The sequence below is a fragment of the Sus scrofa genome, chromosome 6, assembly GCF_054392235.1.
Source record: "Sus scrofa isolate SSC_HxYL_T2T_F1_AM1 chromosome 6, Sscrofa_HxYL_maternal_Yorkshire_Landrace_v2.0, whole genome shotgun sequence".
Lineage (NCBI taxonomy): Eukaryota > Metazoa > Chordata > Mammalia > Artiodactyla > Suidae > Sus > Sus scrofa.
Window position 1 is genome coordinate 62,559,627 of NC_139388.1, and position 22,477 is coordinate 62,582,103.

At 54.2% G+C, this 22,477-nt stretch overlaps 3 protein-coding genes across 7 annotated transcripts; 1 reads left to right on the forward strand and 2 right to left on the reverse strand.

Annotated features, from left to right (window-relative positions):
* Positions 1–1,607: 1,607 nt before the first annotated feature.
* OSCAR (osteoclast associated Ig-like receptor) lies at positions 1,608–11,738 on the reverse strand. 2 transcript variants are annotated; one of them, XR_014806680.1, is made up of 6 exons: positions 11,620–11,738; positions 10,618–10,650; positions 7,109–7,408; positions 5,276–5,557; positions 3,930–4,976; positions 1,608–2,848 (listed from the first exon to the last, which is right to left on the reverse strand). XR_014806680.1 is itself a non-coding variant. In XM_021094885.2 (5 exons), exons 1-5 carry the CDS (start codon positions 11,654–11,656, stop codon positions 4,840–4,842), a joined length of 789 nt encoding a protein of 262 aa, XP_020950544.1. In that variant the 5' UTR covers positions 11,657–11,738; the 3' UTR covers positions 3,071–4,839. The 2 variants fall into 2 exon arrangements, 1 of the variants encoding a protein (XP_020950544.1); XM_021094885.2 differs by lacking the exon at positions 1,608–2,848 and having other exon boundaries at positions 3,071–4,976.
* A 1,029-nt stretch (positions 11,739–12,767) lies between these two features.
* Positions 12,768–15,749, forward strand: NDUFA3 (NADH:ubiquinone oxidoreductase subunit A3). Of its 2 annotated transcripts, none has more exons than XM_005664821.4 (4): positions 12,768–12,888; positions 13,018–13,092; positions 15,067–15,144; positions 15,594–15,749. In XM_005664821.4, exons 1-4 carry the CDS (start codon positions 12,789–12,791, stop codon positions 15,683–15,685), a joined length of 345 nt encoding a protein of 114 aa, XP_005664878.2. In that variant the 5' UTR covers positions 12,768–12,788; the 3' UTR covers positions 15,686–15,749. The 2 variants fall into 2 exon arrangements, with proteins under 2 accessions (XP_005664878.2, XP_003127458.1); XM_003127410.6 differs by having other exon boundaries at positions 12,768–12,798.
* A 54-nt stretch (positions 15,750–15,803) lies between these two features.
* TFPT (TCF3 fusion partner) lies at positions 15,804–22,422 on the reverse strand. Of its 3 annotated transcripts, none has more exons than XM_021094886.2 (6): positions 22,013–22,422; positions 21,207–21,465; positions 18,784–18,854; positions 16,529–16,598; positions 16,228–16,446; positions 15,804–15,958 (listed from the first exon to the last, which is right to left on the reverse strand). In XM_021094886.2, exons 1-6 carry the CDS (start codon positions 22,033–22,035, stop codon positions 15,839–15,841), a joined length of 762 nt encoding a protein of 253 aa, XP_020950545.1. In that variant the 5' UTR covers positions 22,036–22,422; the 3' UTR covers positions 15,804–15,838. The 3 variants fall into 3 exon arrangements, with proteins under 3 accessions (XP_020950545.1, XP_084818153.1, XP_020950546.1); XM_084962027.1 differs by having other exon boundaries at positions 21,203–21,465; XM_021094887.2 differs by lacking the exon at positions 22,013–22,422 and adding an exon at positions 21,623–21,911.
* Between the last annotated feature and the right edge of the window lie 55 nt (positions 22,423–22,477).

Below are 22,477 nucleotides of genomic sequence, written 5' to 3' on the forward strand. Positions count from 1 at the left end.
ATCCGAGCCGCGTCTTCAACCTATACCACAGCTCACGGCAACGCTGGATCATTAACCCACTGAGCAAGGGCAGGGACCGAACCCGCAACCTCATGGTTCCTAGTCGGATTCGTTAACCACTGCGCCACGACGGGAGCTCCCCTATACACACATTCTTTTTATATTCTTTTCCATCATAGTCCATCTTGGGAGATGGGATACAGTTCCCTGTGCTGTACAGCAGGACCTCATTGCTTATCCATTCTAAGTGCAACAGTTTGCATCTACCAACCCCAAACTCCCCATCTTTCCCATGCCATCTCCCCTCCCCCTTGGCAACCACAAGTCTGTTCTTTATGTCTGTGTGTCTGTTTCTGTTTCACGAATAGGTTCATTTGTGCCATAGTTTATTTTTTTAGAGAGTTGTGTGTGTGTGTGCATATATATATATATAGTTACTATAGTTGATTACAATGCTATGCCAGTTTCTGCTACACATCAAAGTGACCCAGTCTTACATATATATACATTCCCTTTCTTATATTATCTTCCATCATGTTCTATCCCAAGAGACTGGATATAGTTCCCTGTGCTGTGCAGTAGGACCTCCTTACCACCTCACACGGGTCAGAATGGCCATCATCAAAAAGCCTATAAATCCTGTGAAATTGGATTGTGATGATCATTATACAACTACAGATGTGATAAATTCATTGAGTAATTTTAAAAAGCCTATAAATAGCAAATGCTGGAGAGGGTGTGGAGAAAAGGGAACCCTCCTCCACTAGTGGTGGGAATGTAGATTGGTGCAACCACTACGGAGACCACTATGGAGATTCCTTGAAATACTAAAAATAGAGCTACCATATCATCCTAAAAATCCCACTCCTGGGCATATACCCAGACAAACGCTAGTTTCAAAAGATGCATGCATCCCAGTGTTCCTGCAGCAAACTGTTTTCATGGTAGCCAAGACATGGAAATGACCTAAATGTCCATCCACAGATGGATGGATGAAGAGGGTGTGGTACATATACGCAATAGAATACTAGTCATGAAAAAGAACAAAATAATGCCATCTGCAGCCACATGGATGCAACTAGAGATTCTCATATAAGTGAAGTCAGCCAGAAAGAGAAAAACAAATGCTACATGGCATCACTTTATGTGGAATCTAAACTATGGCACAAATGAACCTATCTACAGAACAGAAACAGACTCACAGACTTAGAAAACAATGGTTACCAAAGGAGAAATGGGGAGGGGAGGGATATATTAGGAGTTTGAGATTTAGCAGATACACACTACTATATATAAAATACTTAACCAACAAGGACCTGCCATATAGCACAGGAACTATATTCAATGTCGTATGATAAGCCATTAATGCAAAATAATTTTTAAAAGAGTATATTTATAACTGAATCACGTTGCTGTATAGCAGAAATTAACACAACATTGTAGGTCAACTATACTTCAATTAAAAAACAAATAGCACCTCCCAGCAGCCCTGGGAGCTATTTGCTTTCCTGTTAAAGACTTTGCTTGCTTGCAAAAAAATAAAATAAAATAAATAGTACACATGAACATATTTATAAAACAGAAACAACTCAGACATAAAAAACGAATTTATGGTTACCAAAGCAGAGGAATAATTTTTATTTTTAAAGACCCAGTAGTTTTAAGGTCTGAGATTTTGGTGCTGAGCAGGAGAAAAGATATGAGCACAAGGTGGCAGTAGCACACAGGCATTTTCTCTGGAGGCTGTTTTGACAGGTTTGCATGTGGGAAAGACCCTTGCAGCTTGAACCCTGCCAAAGGCAAAGGGTTGGGGGGCTGCTACGCAGAAGGGGAGGTGGACCAGGGAATCAGGTGGGGGTGCTGTTGGAGAGGAGGCTTCTGGGTCCAACCCACACTTTGGGAGAACAGGGTTTATCTATGGCTAACAGAGATGGGGTGCAATTTTGTGGGGTATGCAAAGCAGGCGGACTCTAACTAGTTAAAAACCCGCTTGCTGGGGTTGTGTTTTAAATAACTGGGTGTGTAAAAATTTGGCATCAGTGGGCTTTTGAGCTAACAGGTCTCAGCCTGCTGTGAAGTACCCAAGAACGGGGCAATGTCCAGAGACTGTCTTTGGGTCATTTATATGCTAGTGCCTCACATGGGAGACATTTGGAGATCCTGGGTGTTAGATCACAGCTGCAACTCAGGTTCGATCCCTGGCCCAGAAACTTCCATATGAGGCAGATGCAGCCAAAAAAAAGAAAGAAAAAAAAAAAGAATATGTCAGTGCATCCTTGTAACAAGTAAATATTGCTTCATGGAACTTGAATTTTCACTTACAGGTGTAAAAAGTGATGTGTTTACAGGGCCAAGAGAGAAACTTTGCTTCATAATTTGTGTTCTCTCCCAAAAGGGGGTGGGGATGGGGGAGTTAAAACACCTGATCTAAAGTTTTTCCATCTTTCTCCATGTTTTAAAGACAAGTTTGTCGCTTTAATTCTGTGACATGGTAGGGTTTTTTGGTTTGGGTTTTTTGTTTGTTTGTTTTTTGTTTTTGCCATGCCTGCCCCATATGGAGGTTCCTGGGCCACGGATTGAACGTGCACCCCAGCAGCAACCTGCAGTAACAAAGCTGGATCTTTACACCTGCTGCACCACGAAGGAATCCCAGGATGGTAGATACTTTTAGTTTCTCTTTGATGGGAAAATGCGGAAGGATGTGTAGGTTGCTCAAGGCTACCTGCCTAATGAGTGGGGGGCTCGAAGTGCCCCAAAAAGTGGAAGTCATCTTCTTCTCTGTAAAGTGGGAAGAGGGGAGTGAGAAGTTGGGATTTTTGTGTGTGTCTTTTTGCCTTTTCTAGGGCCGCTCCCACGGCATATGGAGGTTCCCAGGCTAGGGGTCTAATTGGAGCTGTAGCTGCCAGCCTACACCACAGTCACAGAAACGTGGGATCCTAGCTTCATCTGCGACCTACACCACAGCTCACAGCAACACCGGATCCTTAACCCACAGAGCAAGGCCAGGGATCGAACCCGCAACCTCATGGTTCCTAGTCGGATTTGTTAACCACTGAGCCACAATGGCAACTCCATGTTGGGAATTTTAATAACAGCAGAAGAGGATGTGTGTTCCACCAACATTAGGCATAAAATCAAGAACACACGAGTGAGTGGTGAGAATTGCTTAGAGAAGGAAACTGTGTTTATAGGCATGAGATTAGCCAGATAAAAAGAGATGTTAAATTAATACATGCAAGAGAGGAGTTCCGATCCTATAAAATTGGATTGTGATGATCATTGTACAACTATAAATGTAATAAATTCATTGAGAAATTTAAAAAAATAATAAAAAGAGAGGAGTTCCACCTGTGGCACAGTGGGTTACGAATCAGACTGCAGCGGCCCCCATGGCTCCCGAGGCGTGGGTTTGATCCAGCCCCGTGCAGTGGGTTAAGGGATCCAGTGTTGCTGAAGCTGTGAGAACTTCTTTATGCTGTGGGTGCAGCCAGAAAAATAAAAAATAAGTAAATTCAGGAGCAACTGTGAAAGTAGCCAGGTCTTCAGGAAGGAAGATTTCAGGGTCCAGGTCAGAGCCCTACTGTGCACCCTTCATTGGCTGTTGCCTTGGCAACAGATGAGAATACCGCTCAAGGAAAGCAGACGTGGGTAAACAAAGCTGTAATTGGAGCAGAAATTGTTTGGTGTGATTTTGGGGAGGGTAGAAGGATATTGTTTGTTTGTTTTTTCTCTTTTGGCTGCACCCACGGCTTATGAAGTTTCTGGGCCAGGGATAGAATCTGAGCCACAGTTGCAACCTATGGAACAGCTGTGGCAACTTCAGATCCTGAACTCACTGCACTGGCCTGGGGATCAACCTCGTGCCACGGGGGCCACTGCAGTCTGATTCTGTTTTTTGTTTTTTGTCTTTTTGCCATTTCTTGGGCCACTCCTGCGGCATGTGGAGGTTCCCAGGCTAGGGGTCCAATCAGAGCTATAGCCACCGGCCTATGCCAGAGCCACAGCAACTCGGGATCCGAGCCACGTCTGCAACCTACACCACAGCTCCCGGCAACGCCAGATCCTTAACCCACAGAGCAAGGCCAGGGATCGAACCCGCAACCTCATGGTTCCTAGTCAGATTCGTTAACCACTGAGCCACAACGGGAACTCCTGCAGTCTGATTCTTAACCCACTGCAGCATCAAACCTAAGCCACCACAGAAACACCACCAGATCTTTACTCTACTGCACCACAGCGGGAACTCCTGAGGAGGACTTTGAAAGAGGTTTGCCTGGTGACCAAGAGCGCTGTCATGAAGGGAATGACAGTGAGTCGTTTAAAGAATGAGCTGGAACATGAACAATGTGGAAAAACCTAGAACTTCATGTGGGTCCCGTGAGTCTGGTGGAAATAGCTGTTAGATGGTAGCTAACATTTATTGCGCATTAACTACGAGCCAGTTACTGACTGAAACCCTTCATGTGCACTGTCCACTTAATCCTACAACGATCCTAGGAAGTGGGCAATTCCAGTGGCCCCATTTTACAGCCAGAGCAACCAAGGCTGGGGAAGGGCCGCTTTCCTAATATCCCCCAGTGAGGGAGCAGCAGCACTGGGATTCGAACTCAGGTGTCCCTTAGCTAGGAAGGCTTAGCCACTGATCGCGCCTTCCACCCATCAATCAGAGTCCTGGGAAGTGACCCATAGGAAAATGGAGGGCGTGGTGCCAAGGTTGTCATTACCGGGGAAGCTAGGTTCAGCCGGGAGGGCTGTGGGGCTCCTGGAAGGGTCCGCCCAACCCAAGGCATCCGGGCTTCTTCTCCACCCCCTCCGGGAAGTCTTCTCTGTCCCCTGAACTCAGGCCCACATGCTGCCAGGGGCGCGACTCCGGCTGCGCCAGTCGAAAACCACCAGTGTGCCCAGGAAGGCGAGAACCAGACCGGCCAGCCCCAGGCGGACGACGTTGCCCTGGGTGTAGTCCGAGGAGCCTGAGCCTGCGGGGCGGCAAGGGAGAGGCGGTCAGCGGACAAACCTGCAGTCTCTGCCCACCCTCTGGGTCTCTAACCTCCAGGATGGGGTCGCGACACGTCAGTCTTAGACTTAATTTGGGTCCGTGGGAGCAGGAGTCTGGGACTTAAGGGGCTGAGGGAGGAGGGCCTGGGGGCCGGACCCCTGGGTCCGAGGGGGAAGGGGCTGGAGCCTGGACCCCTGGGTCCGAGGGAGGAGGGGCTGGGGGCTGGGGGCTGGACCCCTGGGTCCGGGGGAGGAGGGCCTGGGGGACGGGTCCCCTCACCGTCCGCGCTGATGACCAGCGGCTCGCTGCGCTGGGACAGCACGTAGGGGGCGGAGGGCGTGTGGTAGTAGCAGCTGTAGGTGCCGGGTGCGCGGGCGCCGGGAAGCGGGAAGTCGGCCCAGGGCTGCGCCGAGCGGCGGTACTGCAGCGGGGCCGCCACGCCGACGCGGTACAGCGCGAAGCTCATGCCCCCCACGCGGCCGGCGCAGCGCAGGCTCACGTTGGCCCAGGGCGCCACCACCGGCCCGGGCAGCGCCACCAGCGACGGGCGCGGCAGCTCGTCTGCAAGGAAGGAGGTCGGGGGCCGCGGGTGTGGTGCTGCCCACCTTCTCTCTCTCCCTCTTCCTCCCAGTCGTCCTCGCCCCTCCTTCCCGCCTCCTTCCTCCTTTCCGCCCTCCCCCTCCCCCCTCCCTCTTCCCCTCCCTCTCCCCTCTCCTTCCCTCCCTCTCCCCTCTCCTTCCCTCCCTCTCCTCTCTCCTTCCCTCCCTTTCCCCCCCTCCCTCTTCCCTCTCCCCCCTTCCTTTTCCCCCCTCTCCCCCCTCCCCCCTCCCTCTTCCCCTCCCTCTCCCCTCTCCTTCCCTCCCTCTCCCCTCTCCTTCCCTCCCTCTCCTCTCTCCTTCCCTCCCTTTCCCCCCCTCCCTCTTCCCTCTCCCCCCTTCCTTTTCCCCCCTCTCCCCCCTCCTCCCTCCCTCTTCCCCTCCCCCTCCCTCTCCCCCTCTCTCCTCCCTCCCTCTCCCCTCTCTTTCCCTCCCCTCTCTCCCCACTCCCCCCTCCCTCTCCCCTTCCCCCTCCCCTCTCCCTCTTCCCCCTCCCTCTCCCCCTCCCTCTTCCCTCTCCCCCCTTCCTCTTACCTCCTCCCTCCCTCTCCTCCCCCCTCCTCCCTCTCTCTTCCCTCTTCCTCCCCCCCTCTCCTCCCCCGTCACGCTTTCAACCCCATCACACTCTGCCCTTCTCCCTCCTCCCGTCCAGACCAGAGTCCCGCCGCTGTCTCCACTTTCTGTGTGTCCGTGTCCCGCTCTGTGCCCTGGAGCCCCCTTGTCCCTGTCTCTCCCGGCGCCTGCGTCCCCAAGGCGGCGTGTCTCTCTCCCCATCGCTACCCGCCCTTTTGTCGCTTTTCCCCACGGTGCTCATGCTTCACTAAAATTCCGTGTTTCACACCCGCTGGGTCTCAGGCTTCGTCTCTTCCAAGGTTTCCCAGTTTCAGTGCTAGTGACATTTTGGGTGAATCTGAATAATTCAGGGCGGGGTGGGGCGCGGGGCGGGGGGGAGGCTGGAGTGGCCTGTGTGTTGCAGGACCTTTTGTAGCATTTCTGGCCTTTGCCCATGATATGCCAGGAACCCACCCTTCCCAGGTCGTGACAACCCACCATGTCTCCGGCTATTGACAGATTTAGGGGCTGCGGGTCACAATTGCCCTCGGTTGGGAATCCCCCCTGTTTCTTTGGTGTTTTCTCTCTCCCTCTCTCCTTATAGCTTTTTTTTCTTCTTTTAGGGCCACACCTGTGGCATATGGACGTTCCCAGGCTAGGGGTCAAATCGGAGCTGTAGCCGCCCACCTACACCAGAGCCACACCAACACCAGATCTGAGCCTCCTCTGCGACCTACACCACAGCTCACGGCAACGCTGGATCCTCAACCCACTGAGCGAGGCCAGGGATCGAACCTGCAACCTCATGGTTCCTAGTCGGATTCGTTTCCACTGCGCCACGACGGGAACTCCTTGTAGCTCTTTTTTTTACGTCATTGTGTAAGCTTGTCTCTCTCTCTCCCCCCTTCCTTCATCCCACCTCTGTCTTTTCTCCACATACCACGCCCCCCTCCCCAGACCTCACCTGTCACCAGCAGTTCCAGGGTATCACTGGGGTGGGACCAGACCCCTGGCCCCCAGCTTAGTCTTCGGTAGCAGCAGCGGTAACTGCCCCCCTGGGCTGGGGTCACCTCCTCCAGGAAGAACTCCGCCAGCTCCGAAGCCACGTCCCGGTAAATCACAGGAGCCGCGTCTCCATATTTGAAGAGTGCAAACCTCCAGGCAGGCTGGGGGGCCCAGCACCTCAAGGTGATGTTGATTCCGGGGGTCACAATTGCTGCCGGCTGAGCCTCCAGCCACGGCTTGGGGTATGAGGCTGGTGGGACTGAAGAAATGGGGCTGCCTGGGTCCTCAGGCTTCCTGGGAGCCCAGGAGATGGGGGGTCAGCGGGGGTAGGAGGAAAATCTCCTTGCAAATCTGTGCCCCTTCCCCAGCCTTAGTTTCCTGCCTGTAAAAAAGGGGAGATGCTGGACCCCAACCCAGGTTTGTCCAAACTAGCTGCCCATCAGAGGACAGGGCATTGATGCCTGCCCTTTACTGCACAGTTTTTAATTTTTTTTTTTTTTTTTTTTTTTTTTTTTGGTCTTTTTAGGGCTGCTCCCATAGCATATGGAGGTTCTTGGGCTAGGGGTCTAATCGGAGCTGTAGCCACCTGCCTTAACCCACTGAGTGAGGCCAGGGATCAAACCCACAACCTCCTGGTTCCTAGTCCGATTCGTTAACCAGTGAACCACGACGGGAACTCCCACAGTTTTTAATTTATTTATGGCACTCACCAGAGGCCTATGGAAGTTCCCAGGCCAGGGATTGAATCTGAGCCACAGCTGCAACCTACACAACAGCTGCAGCAATGCCAGGTCCTTAAACCCACCGCAGTAGGCTGTGGATTGAGCCCGAGTTTCTACAGCAACGTGAGTTGTTGCAGTCAGGTTCTTAACCCACTGTGCCACAGCGGGAACTCCTACGTCATGGTTTTTAAACATCATTTTAAGAGATTGGTAAGAAAGTATATATATGTACATGTGACTGGGTCACCTTGCTGTGCAGTAACAAACTGACAGAACACTGTAAACCAGCTATGATGGAAAAATTAAAAATCATTTAAAAAAGAAGAGAGACTAGTCCCCGGAAACCTGTGATTTCAAATTGCCTTCCAGAATATTTGTAACATATTCAACATATTTCAGTAGGTGCCAAAACTTGCTATTTGAGGGGAAAAAAATTGTTGAATTAAAAAAAAGCAAACTGGAGTTTTTGGGAGTTCCCGTTGTGGCTTATCAGAAATGAATCTGACTAGCATCCATGAGGATATGGGTTCAATCCTTGGCCTCACTCAGTGGGTTAAGGATCTGGTGTTGCCGTGAGCTGTGGTGAAGGTCGCAGACTCGGCTCGGATCCTGTGTTGCTGTGGCTGTGGTGTAGGCCGGCAGCTACAGCTCCGATTAGACCCCTAACCTGGGAACCTCCATATGCCACAAGTGGGGCCCTAAAAATACAAAAAAGAAAAATCCCTGGGGTTCTTTGGTAGCTCAGTGGGTTACGGATCTGGCCTTGTCACTGCTCTGGCGCGAGTTCAATCCCCGGCCCAGGAACTTGCATTTGCCGCGGGTAGAAGTAGCTCTAAGGACATGGGAATATCTCCAAGAGAGATTGTAAAGTAAGATGCAGAACAGTGTGAGTCACGAAGGAGCAATTTTGCTTTGGGGAAAAAAGACAACATACACAAATGCACATAGGTCTTTGAATGCATGGAAAATTTTTGTAAGGATACAGAAATTATTTAAGAAAGCTGAGGAAGGGGAAGAGGGAGGTTGTTATATGTCCTTAGATAATAACTCATTTCTAAAACCATGAAGTTATGTTAGCTTGAGCATTTAAAAAATAATAATTTCAATAAATTGATAGCTTCGGTGTTAATGGCACTCCAGGTGATTCGGATTTGAAGTGGGAGCCATCATGGGGGAAATTGAGAGGAAGAAGAGGGCTCACCCGTCAGGGAGTTCAGTGGAAATGAACCCCGACTAGTATTCATGAGGTTGCAGGTTCGATCCCTGGCCTTGCTCAGTGGGTTAAGGATCCAGCATTGCCATGAACTGTGATGTAAGTTGCAGACGTGGCTCAGATCCCAGATCCTGCGTTGCCGTGGCTGTGGTGTAGGCTGGCACCTACAGCTCCGATTAGACCCCTGGCCTGGGAACCTCCATATGCTGCATGTGCACCCTTTAAAATAAAAAGAGAGAGAGAGAGAGGTCTCGCCCATCAGAAACCCTGGAGAAAAACCCAGAGCTACCTCAAGGTAAAGGATCCTACTTTCCAAACAGGGAAATAATTGGTATTGCCAGAGATCCTATTTCTTTTTTCTTTTTTTGGTCTTTTTAGGGCTGTACTCATGACATATGGAGGTTCCCAGGCTAGGGGTCGAATCCAAGCTGTAGCTGCAAGCCTACACCACAGCCACAGCAACACTGGATCCAAGCCACGTCTCCAACCTACACCACAGCTCACGGCAACCCTGGGTCTTTAAGCCACTGAGCGAGGCCAGGGATTCCAGCTGCGTCCTCATGGATCCTAGTCAGAGTCGTTTCCACTGAGCCGCGATGGGAACTCCAGAGATCCTATTTCTTTTTCTTTTCTTTCTTTCTGCCATTTCTTTTTTTTTTTTTTTGTCTTTTGTCTTTTGTTGTTGTTGCTATTTCTTGGGCCGCTCCCGCGGCATATGGAGGTTCCCAGGCTAGGGGTCTAATCGGAGCTGTAGCCACCGGCCTACACCAGAGCCACAGCAACGCGGGATCCGAGCCGCGTCTGCAACCTACAGCACAGCTCACGGCAACGCCGGATCGTTAACCCACTGAGCAAGGGCAGGGACCGAACCCGCAACCTCATGGTTCCTAGTCGGATTCGTTAACCACTGAGCCACGACGGGAACTCCTTTCTGCCATTTCTTGAGCCGCTCCCATGGCATATGGAGGTTCCCAGGCTAGGGGTCTAATTGGAGCTGTAGCCACCGGCCTATACCAGAGCCACAGCAAGGCAGGATCTGAGCCGCGTCTGCGACCTACACCACAGCTCATGGCAACGCTGGATCCTTAATCCACTGAGCAAGGCCAGGGATTGAACCCACAACCTCATGGTTCCTAGTCGGATTCGTTAACCACTGAGCCACGACGGGAACTCCAGAGATCCTATTTCTTGAGCCCTGTGCTTTGCCACGCTCTGAGCCAAGGGTTTTACACAAGGGATTTTATTAAGTGCTCAGCACAGCCCATTTTACAGAGCAGGAAACTCAGTCTTAGCTTGCAATGGTTCGTTCAAGGTCATGAGTGGATATGAAGGTGAAGATGGGGTCCATGACCTTCACGCCTTAACTACACTGGTCACTAAAAAGGATGAGGAAGGAAGGAGGGAAAGAAAGAAAGAAAGGAGGGAGGAGGGACATGAGGAAATCCTGGGCACCAAAATACAATCTTGAGTCGGTGGACGTGGGGTGTCAGCAACACGCAGAAGAAGGGGAGGGGGAGGGGGATGGTTACTCACCAGTTGGAGTGATGTCCGCGCGACACGCCGGCCCTATAAAAGGAGACAAGGCTTGGGCTCGTCAAAGCTTTGGCTGCTCCCATTTCCTCCTTGCTGGGCACCCAGGAATCCAAGTCCCCAAGCCCTCTGTCCTCCGGGAAGCAAGAGTCTTGCTTGTACCTCCTCCTCTTCCAGTAGCCGTAAATCGAGATGTTGAATCCCCACCTATTTAAGAAGCTAAAAGTCTGGGAGTTCCTGTTTAGCGCAGTGGAAACGAATTCCGACTAGGAGCCATGAGGTTGCGGGTTCGATCCCTAGCCTTGCTCAGTGGGTTAAGGATCCGGCATTGCCGTGAGCTGTGGTGTAGGTTGCAGACGCGGCTCGGAACTGGCGTTGCTGTGGCTCTGGCATAGGCTGGCAGCAACAGCTCTGATTAGACCCCTAGCCTCACCTGGGAACCTCCATATGCCGCAGGCGAGGCCCTAGAAAAGACAAAAAGACCAAAAAAAAAGCCAAAAGTCTGGACCCAAGCCCCTCTTGTGTCTACACCCCAGAGTTCAGGCCCTTGGCTTCACCTTTTCCCGGAGACCATAATCTCATCCCACAGTTCCTTCCCCCTGGGGTGCAGGAGCCTGGGCCCCCAGTTTCCTCCTTTCCCAGGGCCCCCAGTGCCCTGGTTTCCATCTCCCTCCTGCATTAAAATCCAGACCCTTTCACTCCCTGTCCTGGAGTTCGTGTCCCTAGCCCTCTCTTGCTTCATGATCTAGGAAATCCTGCCCCCATATTCTTCCTTTTCCTGGAACCCAGGAATTCCGGGCCCCTGTGTCCTCTTGCCTTAGGACTCAGGGGTCTGGGCCGCAGTCCTGTTATTCTGTCCGAGAGCTCCAAGCCCTTGGATGGTGCAGAGTCACCCTGCTCTGCCCTCAAGGAGACCCGAAGTCTCGATTACACTCCCTCCCCACTGCCAGTGTCGGGGTTCCCAGCCCCGACAGGGACCCAGGGAGAAGGGGGTGGGTGTCTTACAGACAGTCAGCAGTTGAAGGAGCAGCACCAAGGCCATGGTGGGCAGATCTCAGCTGGAGCAGGAACAGGAGCCAGGGCTCAGCTGTGCCCTCTCTCCTTCTGGGAAGTGACGCAATGTCAGAAAGGCTGAGCCTGGTTTACTGAAGGGAGGAGAGAAGTGGGGGCCCCTGGGTGACTGTGTCACAACCCCATGATGCAGTAGAAAAAGTTGGGAGGGGGAAGTGATAACTGTTGTGTTCATTCAACTTTAAAAAAATTAGGGCTTCCTGTTGTGGCTAAGTGAGTTAGGATCCCGACATGGTGTCTTTGAGGATGTAGGTTCTATCCCTGGCCTCGGTCAGTGGGTTAAGCATCCAGCCTTGCGGCAAGCTGTGTCCTAGGTCACAGATGCAGCTCAGATCCTGTGTTGCTGTGGCTGTGGTGAAGGCCTGCTGCTGTAGCCCTGATTCTGCCCCTAGCCCGGGAAGTTCCGTATGCTGCAGGTTCGCCTCTTAAAAGGGGGGAAAAAGTTAGCACCTATTATGTGCCAGATCCTGTGCTGCACAGTGGCCCGGCAGGGCACAGATGGGAATCAGACCTCATTATTAATTGCACTCAAGCAGTTCGCAATCTGATGGATCCCGACCACTGAGTTAAAACAAAACAAAATGATGTGAGCTATAACGGAGATCACTGTGAGAATCTCCAGAAGGCCGCTAATCTTTCTGGGATGAGAGGAACGAACGATTTTGAACTGCGACCTTTAATGACAGGTCGGTCATTCATCCTCTCCCAGCCTCGTTCTCCATAGGGAAAATGGGCTTTTAGAAATAAACCATAAAATGAAGACTGATGCATTCCGCCTTAGCTGGGCCGCAGCAGGAGGACTACAAATTACTCCTCCGGAACGACCTTCTAGACTGAGAGAAAAATAAAAGCAGGGGCAGGTGTGCCAAGGCAGATCTGCACGTAAACCTGCGTCGCCGCCTCCTTCAACGCAGTGCGCACGCGCGGACTCAGCACGCGGCTCGAGGGCAAGGACCCCAGTTCCCAGAGTGCTCTGCGCCCTCGCCACTTTCTTGGAGGGCTGGTCTGCAGCACTGCGCACGCGCGGACTCGGACGGCAGCGGCAGTGCGCGAGGACCACAACTCCCAGAGCGCCCCGCGTCCACGCCGCCGCCGAGACCAAGATGGCCGGGAGTAAGTGCTGGCGCCGCTGGCGCGCAGGGATGCTTCTGGGAACCCGGCGTAGTGCAGGGGCTAGGGCACGGCGGAGCCCCAGTAGAGGAGGTGGGGTCCGGGCAAGAGGGGGGTGTAGAGGTCACGAAAGGGCTCCTCCAGGTCGGGGGTGGCGCGAGAGGGGTAGAGGTCACCGGGGGCATCCTCTGCAGGGGTGACCCTCCTCACCCATCCTTCCAGGAATCGCCTCCTTCCTAAAGAATGCCTGGGCCAAGGAGCCGGTGCTGGTGGCGTCCTTCGCCATCGGGGGCCTCGGTGAGTGAGTGCCCCAGGCACGAACATGCAGCACCCCCAACCTGCGTCCCGGCTTCACCTCCTCCACTCCCTTGGAGGTCCCATCACCCCCTCACCAGCGTTCCGTCCTGTACTCCCGAGGCCCGACCCCCACCTTCAAAGTTCTGTGTCCCCACTTGCGTGCCAGTACCCCCGCGACTTCCCTGGGCTACCCCCACCCCTACTGTTATGGCTCCTCCACCACCCCGTCGCTCCCCACCCCGTACACGCCCACCCAAGAGATCCGTTATCCCTTCAGAGAAGAGGTTCTCAACCCTGGCCGTGCATGATAAACTCTTGAGTGCTAAGAAAAATAATAACAAATGAAAAGTATTGTTCTTACTCTCCTCTTTCGCCCTCACCCTCTACCAGATTCTGAGTTGAGTGGGGTGAGGTGGGGCTTGAGAATCTTGTGTTTGGTGGAAGTCCCCTGATTCTAATGTGCCTCCCCCATTGAGAACCTCAGTGCTAGAACAGGGCTACTCTTACTTTAAGGTGGCAGCGGAGGAAGTGGGGTTCTTGTTAGAATACAGCCCAGACCTGATTCAGAGGTCTGGGGTGAGGCCCGGGGTGCTGCATTTCTGACAAGTTCCCAGGTCTTATCAGTACTGCTGGTTGGCAGGCCACACACTGGGTGGAATTCTAGAACCCAGTTGTCCCGGCCCCCTGAGCACTGGAAATGGGGCTAGTGTGGACTGAGATGGTACATTTACTTTATTTTTTGTCTTTTTTTTTTTTTTCTCAGGGCTGCACCCAAGGCATATGGAGGTTCCCAGGCTAGGGGTTGAATCAGAGCTGCAGCCGCCGGCCTCCACCACAGCCACAACAACCAGATCCTAGCTGTATCTGCGACCTACACTACAGCTCATGGCAGTGCTGGATCCTTAACCTACTGAGCCGGGCCAGGGATCGAACCTGTGTCCTCATGGTTCCTAGTCGGATTCATTTCCACTGAGTCATGATGGGAACTCCTGAGATGGTACATTTATTTATTTACTTACTATTAAGTTCCTGGGCCAGGGATTGAATCTTAACTGCAGCTGTGGCAGCCAGATCCTTTAACCCACTCTGCTGGGCTGGGGATCAAACCCGTGCTGCCACAGCGACCTGAGCTGTTGGAGTCAGATTCTTAACCCACTGCTCCCCATGTTATGCTCGTGTTAAGTACACATCAGATTTCAAAGTCTTAATATAACAAAAAGTATATAGGAGTTCCTGCTGTGGCACAGTGGATTAATGATCCATCTTGTCTCTGGAGGCGCCAGTTTGATCCGATCCCCAGCCTGGCGAGGGTTAAGGATCCAGCATTGCTGCAGATGTGGTGTAGGTCGGAGCTCTGGCTCAGTTTCGATCCCTAGCCTGGGAACTAACACATGTCACTGGGGCAGCTGAAAAAGAAAAAAAATGTGTGTGAAATATCGATTTTTTTTTATGTTGATATGTTGAAATGTTTTGGATATAATAGGTTAAATGTGTTTTTCTAGATTAACTTGTACGTTTTAACTTTTAACATGGCTGTCAGAAAATGTAGTCTTGATTACACATGTGGCTCTTTAAGCTTCTGTTGGACAGCATTGGCCTGGAACATTCCTTTCTGCACCCTGCCCCACCCCCTCAGTTTGTAACAGTTCGTGATTCCTCTGGAACATTCCCAAGACACCCACCAGTGTGCTCCATGACGACCCCTACGCGCAGAGGCATTCATTCCACTCCGGAACCACCCCCTTCTCTCCTGGGCCCTCTCGGTCCCGTGTTTCTCTGGGGACCCTGCTGTGTTTATAAACCCTTCTGCTGATAGGTGGGGATCCCAGGGAGCCAGGGGACCTCCTGGAGGTGCTGGACTGCCTCGCTCCCCTCCCCCTATGACCTTGACCCCCAAGTGCCCAGGCTCAGCCTCTGTCCCTGCCGCTGCCCCCTCCCCTGGGCCTCACCCTCCTGCCCCATGTCTCTCCACAGCTATAATTCTGCCCTCCCTCAGCCCCTACACCAACTACGCCATCAGGATCAACCGGGCCACACCCTACAACTACCCAGGTGAGTGGGAGCCAGCGCCCTGTCCTGGGCCTCCTGGTGCTGGGGGGATTAGCACCAGGCGGGTCTCTCCTCTGCAGGGGTCTGAGACGCTGCAGCGCAGCCTGGACTCTGTCTGTAAGAGCTGTGATCCACCAGCCATACAAGTCACTTCCTGTCTGTGTCTGAGTTCCCGTCTGTTGCTCTCTGGAGCTTTGTCTCCTGGGGTCTCTTCTCCACCTCGCAGATCTCTGTCCTGCTGCCTCATCTCCGTCGGCTCTGTCTCTGAGTTTCCTTTCTGTATCCATCTCTCTGCCTTCCCACGTCTCCCAGTCTCTCCATGCTTCCCCGATTCTGATTCTCTCTCCCCTGGGGTCTCACGTTGCTCTCTGAACATAAGCCCTCGGGGCCAGCCCTTCCCTGTGGCCCCCGGTGACCGGCTGGTCTCATTGGTCCACCCTCCTGTCCCACAGTGCCCCTCCGAGATGATGGGAACATGCCCGACGTGCCCAGCCACCCCCAGGACCCCCAGGGCCCCAGCCTGGAGTGGCTGAAGAACCTGTGAGCACCTCCGCTGGCGGGGAGAGAGGCCGCCTCCCCAGCGGCCCCCAATAAAAATATGAAAACCAGCCCAAGGTGTGTGTGTGTGTGGTTAGCGGTGGAAGCAGCAGACAGTGGCCATGGCAAGTGTAGGGGGTCATTTTATTGGGGGGCAGGGTCAGTCAAAGGGCGGGCTGGCCAGGGTGGGGTAGGGCAGCAGTTTGTCTGGCCCCCGAGAAACCCAGCTTGAGTCTAGGGCCTCGTCTGCTTCAAAGCCAAAGTCTTCCTCCACCTTAATCTGGGGAGAGCAGAGCGAGGTGTGAGGGCCCCGCCTGGCCCTTCCTGCTCTCCCAGGACAGCTTCCTCTGTGCTCCCCACACCAAGTCCCAGTGTCCCCAGGTCCACAGGGCCTCCTCCTCACCGCCTTCTCTCCCTCCTCTGTGCCCACCCTTCCCCAGAACCGCCTCCAGATCCTCCCCCGGCACCCGAGCCCTTCCCAGCATTGTCCAGCTCTTTCTCCGTCCCCAGCCCTGCAGGGAAGCCCTGGACGCTCCATGCCTCTCCTACCTGCACCGGGGCCAGTTCTGGGGTCAGCGCAGCTCCCACTCGGCGTCCGTCCCGGGGCACTCGCCGCCTCTTCCGTCCACTGGGTCCCTCGCAGGGGGCCGGGCTGCCGGGTTCTGGAGGAGCAGGTGTCCTTCTAGGCGGGGACAGCCCCTCTTTCTCTGGGGGCTCGTTCTCGGCATTGCCCGGGGTGGGGGCGTCCGTGCCCTGGCTGCCCTCGTCCTGGGGGAGGAGGCAGGTGGGCAGGTGAGGGCTGTGTCCCGGGCTCTGGGTTCTCCTGGCCCGCCCACCAGCCTGGCCTCACCTCCAGCACGATGGTGAACTGGCTGGCGCGGTAGTCGTCACCGTAGGAGTCCAGCACTCTCATGAGGAACCTGCACGAGGAGCCCCAGGGCAACAGCGTTACCCAGACAGCCCAGCTGTGACTGTGAGGCCAAGGTCGCCCGGGACCCAGAAGAGCTGAGAAATGCTGGTGCCAAGCACTCAAGCAGCCCATGGGCCTCTGAGCAGGACAGGGCGCCCTCTGTGCCTCTGTTCCCCACTCTGTGACCCAGGGCTGACAACCGGGTTGGGGTGCCAACAGCCCCCCTGCGGCTCGACAACACCGCTAGGGAGCTCAGGGGGATGTCGGCTTGGTACACACTCAAATGTAAGTTATTCTTTTCCTTCAGGAGTAGGAGGCGGGTCCAGAACTCTTCCTGGTGATGCTGCCTTCTCTTCTCTCCCCATCCCTGCTTCTAAAAGCTTTTTGATGGTGTTTTTTTTTGTTTCTTTGTTCTGAATCACTGGCCCCCCAGAGAGCCAGCCCCTGGGTGGAGCCTTTGACGCGTGCAGTCGCTCATTCTACAAATACATGTCAGTCACCTGCCCTGTGCCAGGCAGTGAGCTAGGCACTAGGGACCCATCTGGGAAAAATACAGAGATCCTGTGCTTACCCCCTTAGGATTTTGCAAGGGAGACAGGCGACTGGTAAATGACGAACTAGGAGAGGTCAGAAAGCAGACAGCTGGAGGGACTGGGACTAGGGGAGGCCAGGATGGCAGAAGAACAGTTCTGGCAAAAGGAACAGCCAGTGCAAAGGCCCTGAGGCAGGGGGCCGGGGGTGGGGGGGGTGTTCTGGGCAGAGCAAAGAGGTGGGAGTGACGGGCCTTCTGATGAGGGCCTCGCTGGCTGTTAGTGCCACAGGTGGGACCTCTGCAGGGTTTGGAGCAGAGGAATGATGTGGCCTTAGGTTTTATCAATTTTTTTTTCTACTTTCAAAAAATTATTTTTAACATATCGTGGTAAGATACACATAACATAAAGTGTACTGATTTACTCATTTTAAAACGTGCGGTGCAGTGGCGGGAGGTGCCTTCACACTGTCCTGCGGCTGCCACCCTGCATCTCCAGAACACTGTTCCATTTTCTGAAATAACACTCTGTTCCCATTAAACCACAGCTCCCAGGCTCCTGCTCCCAGCAACCACCCTTCTCCTTTCTGCCTCTCTGAATCTGCTTAAGGGCCTCAGATGAGTGGAATCAGGGCGTGTCTCAGCCACAGATGGACAAGAGGGGGCTTCCACCGTGTGGCTGTTGTGAGCAAGAGGCTACAAATAGCTGTCAGGGTCCCCGCTTTCGACACTTACGGGTCTACATCTGAGGAACAGAATATTTAAATTTCGCTTGATTTTAGGGAATGGAGACCAAAATTGGAAACAAGTGGCTGCCGAGCCGTGAAATGAGGCTCATGTGACGGGAGGGTGAGTTGTTCACTTCCCTTGATCTTAACTGACGTGGCCTCTGGCTGTTTGAGCGCTTGTGTGGCCAGAACCATGGAGGGACTCAGTTTTCAACGTCATCTTAACGAATTAAAAGGTATTTCAATGAGCATTAGATTTCCATTTCAACATAAAATGAAGGCCCGCTGCAGCCAGTCCTGGGCAGCACAGGTGGGGACGAGAGAAGGGCCCAGAAGCCGAGCCCTGGCCGCTGCCAGGAAAGGGTTCTGGGAGAGGAGGGTTAGCCGGCAAAGCTGCCAGACTGAACGGCCAGGAGGAGGGGACATCCAGGCGGCTAAGGGACCCGGACGCCAGGAATGGGCTTCCGAGAGGAGGATGTCTCCACGGGGTCAGGTAAGTGGAGGGCTGAGCACGCACGGGGCGCTGGGCACCATGCAGCCTCAGTCGGACACAGCAGGTGGCGGCCGGCCCCACAGCTCACGCCTCCGGATCAGGGTGCCCGAGGCGGGTGGCCTGGGCTGAGCGCATCCCTCTTAACCCTCGGCAGCCGCGTGATTTGGGCGTTACCCTTAGGTGACAGGGAACTGGGGCTCAGAGAGGGGATGTGGCTTGCTCAGCGTCGCACAGCAGAACAGCGTTTGTGGCACTCTGCTACCCTCCTTTCAGAGGGGGCACACCCACTCCCCGCAGGCCCTGGGCTCCACTTGGTTGCAAGGCCCAATTCCACGCCTGGCACCTCAGCCCCGCCCCTCCCGGCCCAACCCGGAACGCGGGGGAAACAAGGGTTGGTGAGCAGAGGCCGGAGCCGCGGGTTCCCTGCCGGTGTGCAAGGGGTTACCTCCGCTCCTGCTGGAGTCGCCGAGTTATCCTCTGTACCTGATGGAGCCTGTTCAGGACCCGCTCGTTCACCTGAGGGGAGGTGGGAGAAAGCCCGAGTCAACGGATGGGTCCCTGGGAGACTGGCCGAGGACCACCACCGGGCCTCCAGGGTGCTCCTCCCCGCTGCGCCCCCCTCCCCGCCTCTCTTGCCCCTCTCCCTCCTCCACGCCGCTCACACTGGCTCCAGGCTCACACCTGGAACCCCTGCCACCCGCCTGGCCTGGGAGGCTTCCCACATGCTCTTCCTGGGGCCCTCGCAGCTCACGTCCTCAAGTCCGCGCTCATGGGCTCCCTGCTGCGGGGCGGGGGCCGCTCAGACCTGCCACTCACCCGCCCCACTTCCCGTGCCCACTCTTCTCAGCTCCACTTTTCCCATGACTTTTTATTGCATCTCTACTCAGTGTCCTTACTGTCTGTCTCCCCCACCAGCACCCACCCTGCCAGGCCCTGCTCCAGGCACGGGGGACAGGGGCACAAACCCCAGTCCTCTGGAGCCTGGCAGAGTGGGTGCTCCTTAAATACTGTTAAACAAATGGCTTCACATAGTGACAAAGGACTCGAAGAAGGACCCCAATCAGGTAGATATGCTGGAGATGAGGGCAGGAGGTGGCTGCTTTAGTTAGGGCCACAGGAGAGGTGCGGCCAAGACATGAAAGGGTATTCTACCCATGGGTCAGGCGGAGCTGGGTTCGAATCCCAGCCTGCCACGTCTAAGCTATGTGACATTGGGCAAGCTACCGAACCTCTCTGAGCCTTGGGTTTCTGCACTGGTAAAAGGTGAATGATAACCTATTCCTGGGGGGTGGAGGTAGGGGTAAGAGCGGAGGCTCAAATCCAGCTCCATTTGAGCAAATGGCTGAGCTTCATTGGACCCCAGGATCTGTCTGTAAAAGGGGACTCAGGACACCTGCTGCTTAGGGGAGTGGAGTGGGTGGGGCTGAAAGAGTTCCAAGGTGTCCTTGCCTAGGGCTCACAGGGGTGAGAGTGGTTGTTCTGACAGTACCACCCTTGCACCAAAAAACAGTGCCAGGGATGAACTATTACTGCTAACAGTGGAACAGTGAGCAATCTTGAAAACGCTGGGAGAGAAGAGAAGAGAGAGAGGATGGGGTGAGCTTGAGGGATGGAGTGGAGGCCAAAACTCCCTGGTAAAAGATGCAGAGTATTTGCTTATGTGTAGTGTGTGCGTTTACATTATCTATTTCCTATCTCTGCCCGCACGCCAGTTTGTGGTTCTTGGAACAGCAGTCCTAGCAAACTCAGAGATTCTTTCTTTTTTTTCTTTTTTTCTTTTTTTGGTTTTTTTAGGGCCACGCCTGCGGCACATGGAGGTTCCCAGGCCAGGGGTCGAATAGGAGCTGTAGCCACTGGCCTATGCCACAGCTACAGCCACACCAGATCCGAGCTGTGTCTGCGACCTACACCACAGCTCACAGCAACACTGGATCCCTTAACCCATTGAGCGAGGCCAGGGATTGAACCTGCATCCTCATGGATAGGAGTCAGATTCATTTCTGCTGAGCCACGACAGGAACTCCTTGGAGTCTTTTTAAATATCCAGACCGGACCCTGTCCCTCCTCTGTATGAAACCTTTTGATGGCTGCCCATCACTCTCAAAAACAAAAAAATGCCTAACTTCTTGCTCTGCTGTTCATGGCGTTTCAGGACCTGGGCTCTGCCTATGGCTCCATCCCTGTTCTCTACAAGGAGATTAACCGAGTGATTCAGCGGGAAGAACGTGAATGTGGCAGAGGCTGTGGGGATGGGGGGAAGAAGGATCTGAGAGAGCTCTAAGAGGCAGAACCAATAGGACGTCAGGAGTGACGGGTGCCAGGGGTATGGGAAGTTTGGAGGTGGGGGATGTTGTTTGTTTAAGACCGCACCTGTGGCACATGTAAGGTCAAGGGCTAGGGGTCAATTGGGAGCTGCAGGGCTATTCCACAGCCACAACGCCACTAGATCGGAACCACATCTTGGACCTATGCTGCAATTTGGGGCAACACTGGATCCTTAACCGACAGAGCAAGGCCGGGGATCAAACTTGCATCCTCATGGATACTAGTCTTAATCCACTGAGCCATGATAGGAACTCCGGCATGAGAGATGTATGGAGGTCTGATTAGTGGGGACCGTGAAAGGTACGTGTGAAAGAAACATTAGTGAGCTGATCGGGGTTGTCAGATAAAGCTCTAGAGGAGACAGCTCTCCAGGGTGCTTTGCACCGGTGCCTGACACATATTAGCTGTTCAGTGAATAAATAAATGGATGGAAGATTCATTCAGTTACGCAAGAAAGGCTGGGCATCTAGACAGGCAGCGGCCCGGAGGGACTGGTAATTAAGGCCAGGGGACCTCAAAACGGGGGAATCCACACTCACCTACCTGCTCGATCTCCCTGCAGCGCCGACCTAGTGCCTGATACTTCCTGCGATTTAGTTCCCGCTGGCGGCGCCGGCGGCCCCGCGCTGCCTCTTCCTCTTCATCTCGCTCCCGGAGCCCGGAGCCGCCCAGACCCCCAGACACAAACTCCACTTCTGTTTCAAGCTCGCTCTCCAGGATGTGACCACCGAACAGCGGAGGCAGCGCCAACTCTGAGCCTGGCGGCGCCGAGAACTCTTCAAAGCCCACGGCTGCCATGGTCCTGTAGGGTCAGGGGACTCAGGATCCCTGAACCTCCGCACCTAGTCCCTCCTCCCTCAGACCAGGTGCCAAGCCGCCAGCCCCCTCCTCCCTCAGACGCAGAAGTCCGGAGCCCCCAGCCCCCTCTTCCCAGGATCCACAAGAGTTTGAGCCCCAACCATTTCTTCCCCGGATCTAGGCGTCCAGGCTGCTAGATTCTCCTTCCTCAGGCCCTGGCCCCCAGCACACCCTTCCCAGGATCCAGGAATCTAGACCTCCAGACTCTTCCTCCTCGAGTATCACCGGGGCTTCCAGCCCCCCATCCCTCACTCAAATCCAGGAGTCCCGGCCCCCAACCTCGTCGTCTCTCCTATCAGGAGTCTAAACCCGTAGCTTCCCCACCCTCCACCCCCAACCCAGGAGGCTGGAATACGGACCCCAGTCCCTAAAAGAGTTCTAAGCTAAAGTGCTGCAGGAACTGCAATCCCCGTCAGTCCTCAACGCAGAAGACTGCCATTACGCAGCCGCAAGGTTTTTTGGGATTCGTAGTTTCCCCCAAAGCCACTCACCCCTCTCTCTGCTCCAGCTCCATCTCTCTCCGGCTCCGAGCGCCTCAGGCCTCAGGAGGTCCAATCTCAAACCGCTAGGTTAAATCGTTGGCAAAACTACCGGTCCCATCAGGCTTCACGGCCACCACATCCGGGACTTCGCCGCTACGCCTACTGGGAGCTGTAGTTTCCGATCTCCGGCTCCGCTCCCCAAACCGTCCAACCCCACGCCGACTCCCGGCATAAAGGCCTTGCTTTCTCGTCGAACGTCTCCACCAGTCGCCTGAGTTGCCGTCGCCTTTATTCTTGTCTTGACACCCTGTGGTCAGACTACGGCGATTCTCCGCTGATCAGACTCAGTTCACAGAGGGCCACGAGCCAAACAAGCCCCCTCTACCGCCTGCTCACCCATTCTCTGCCTAGCGGGAAGTGTTAATAAAGTTGTTGTTCCAAACGCGGCCGGGAACGACGCGGGGCGTGGGCCAA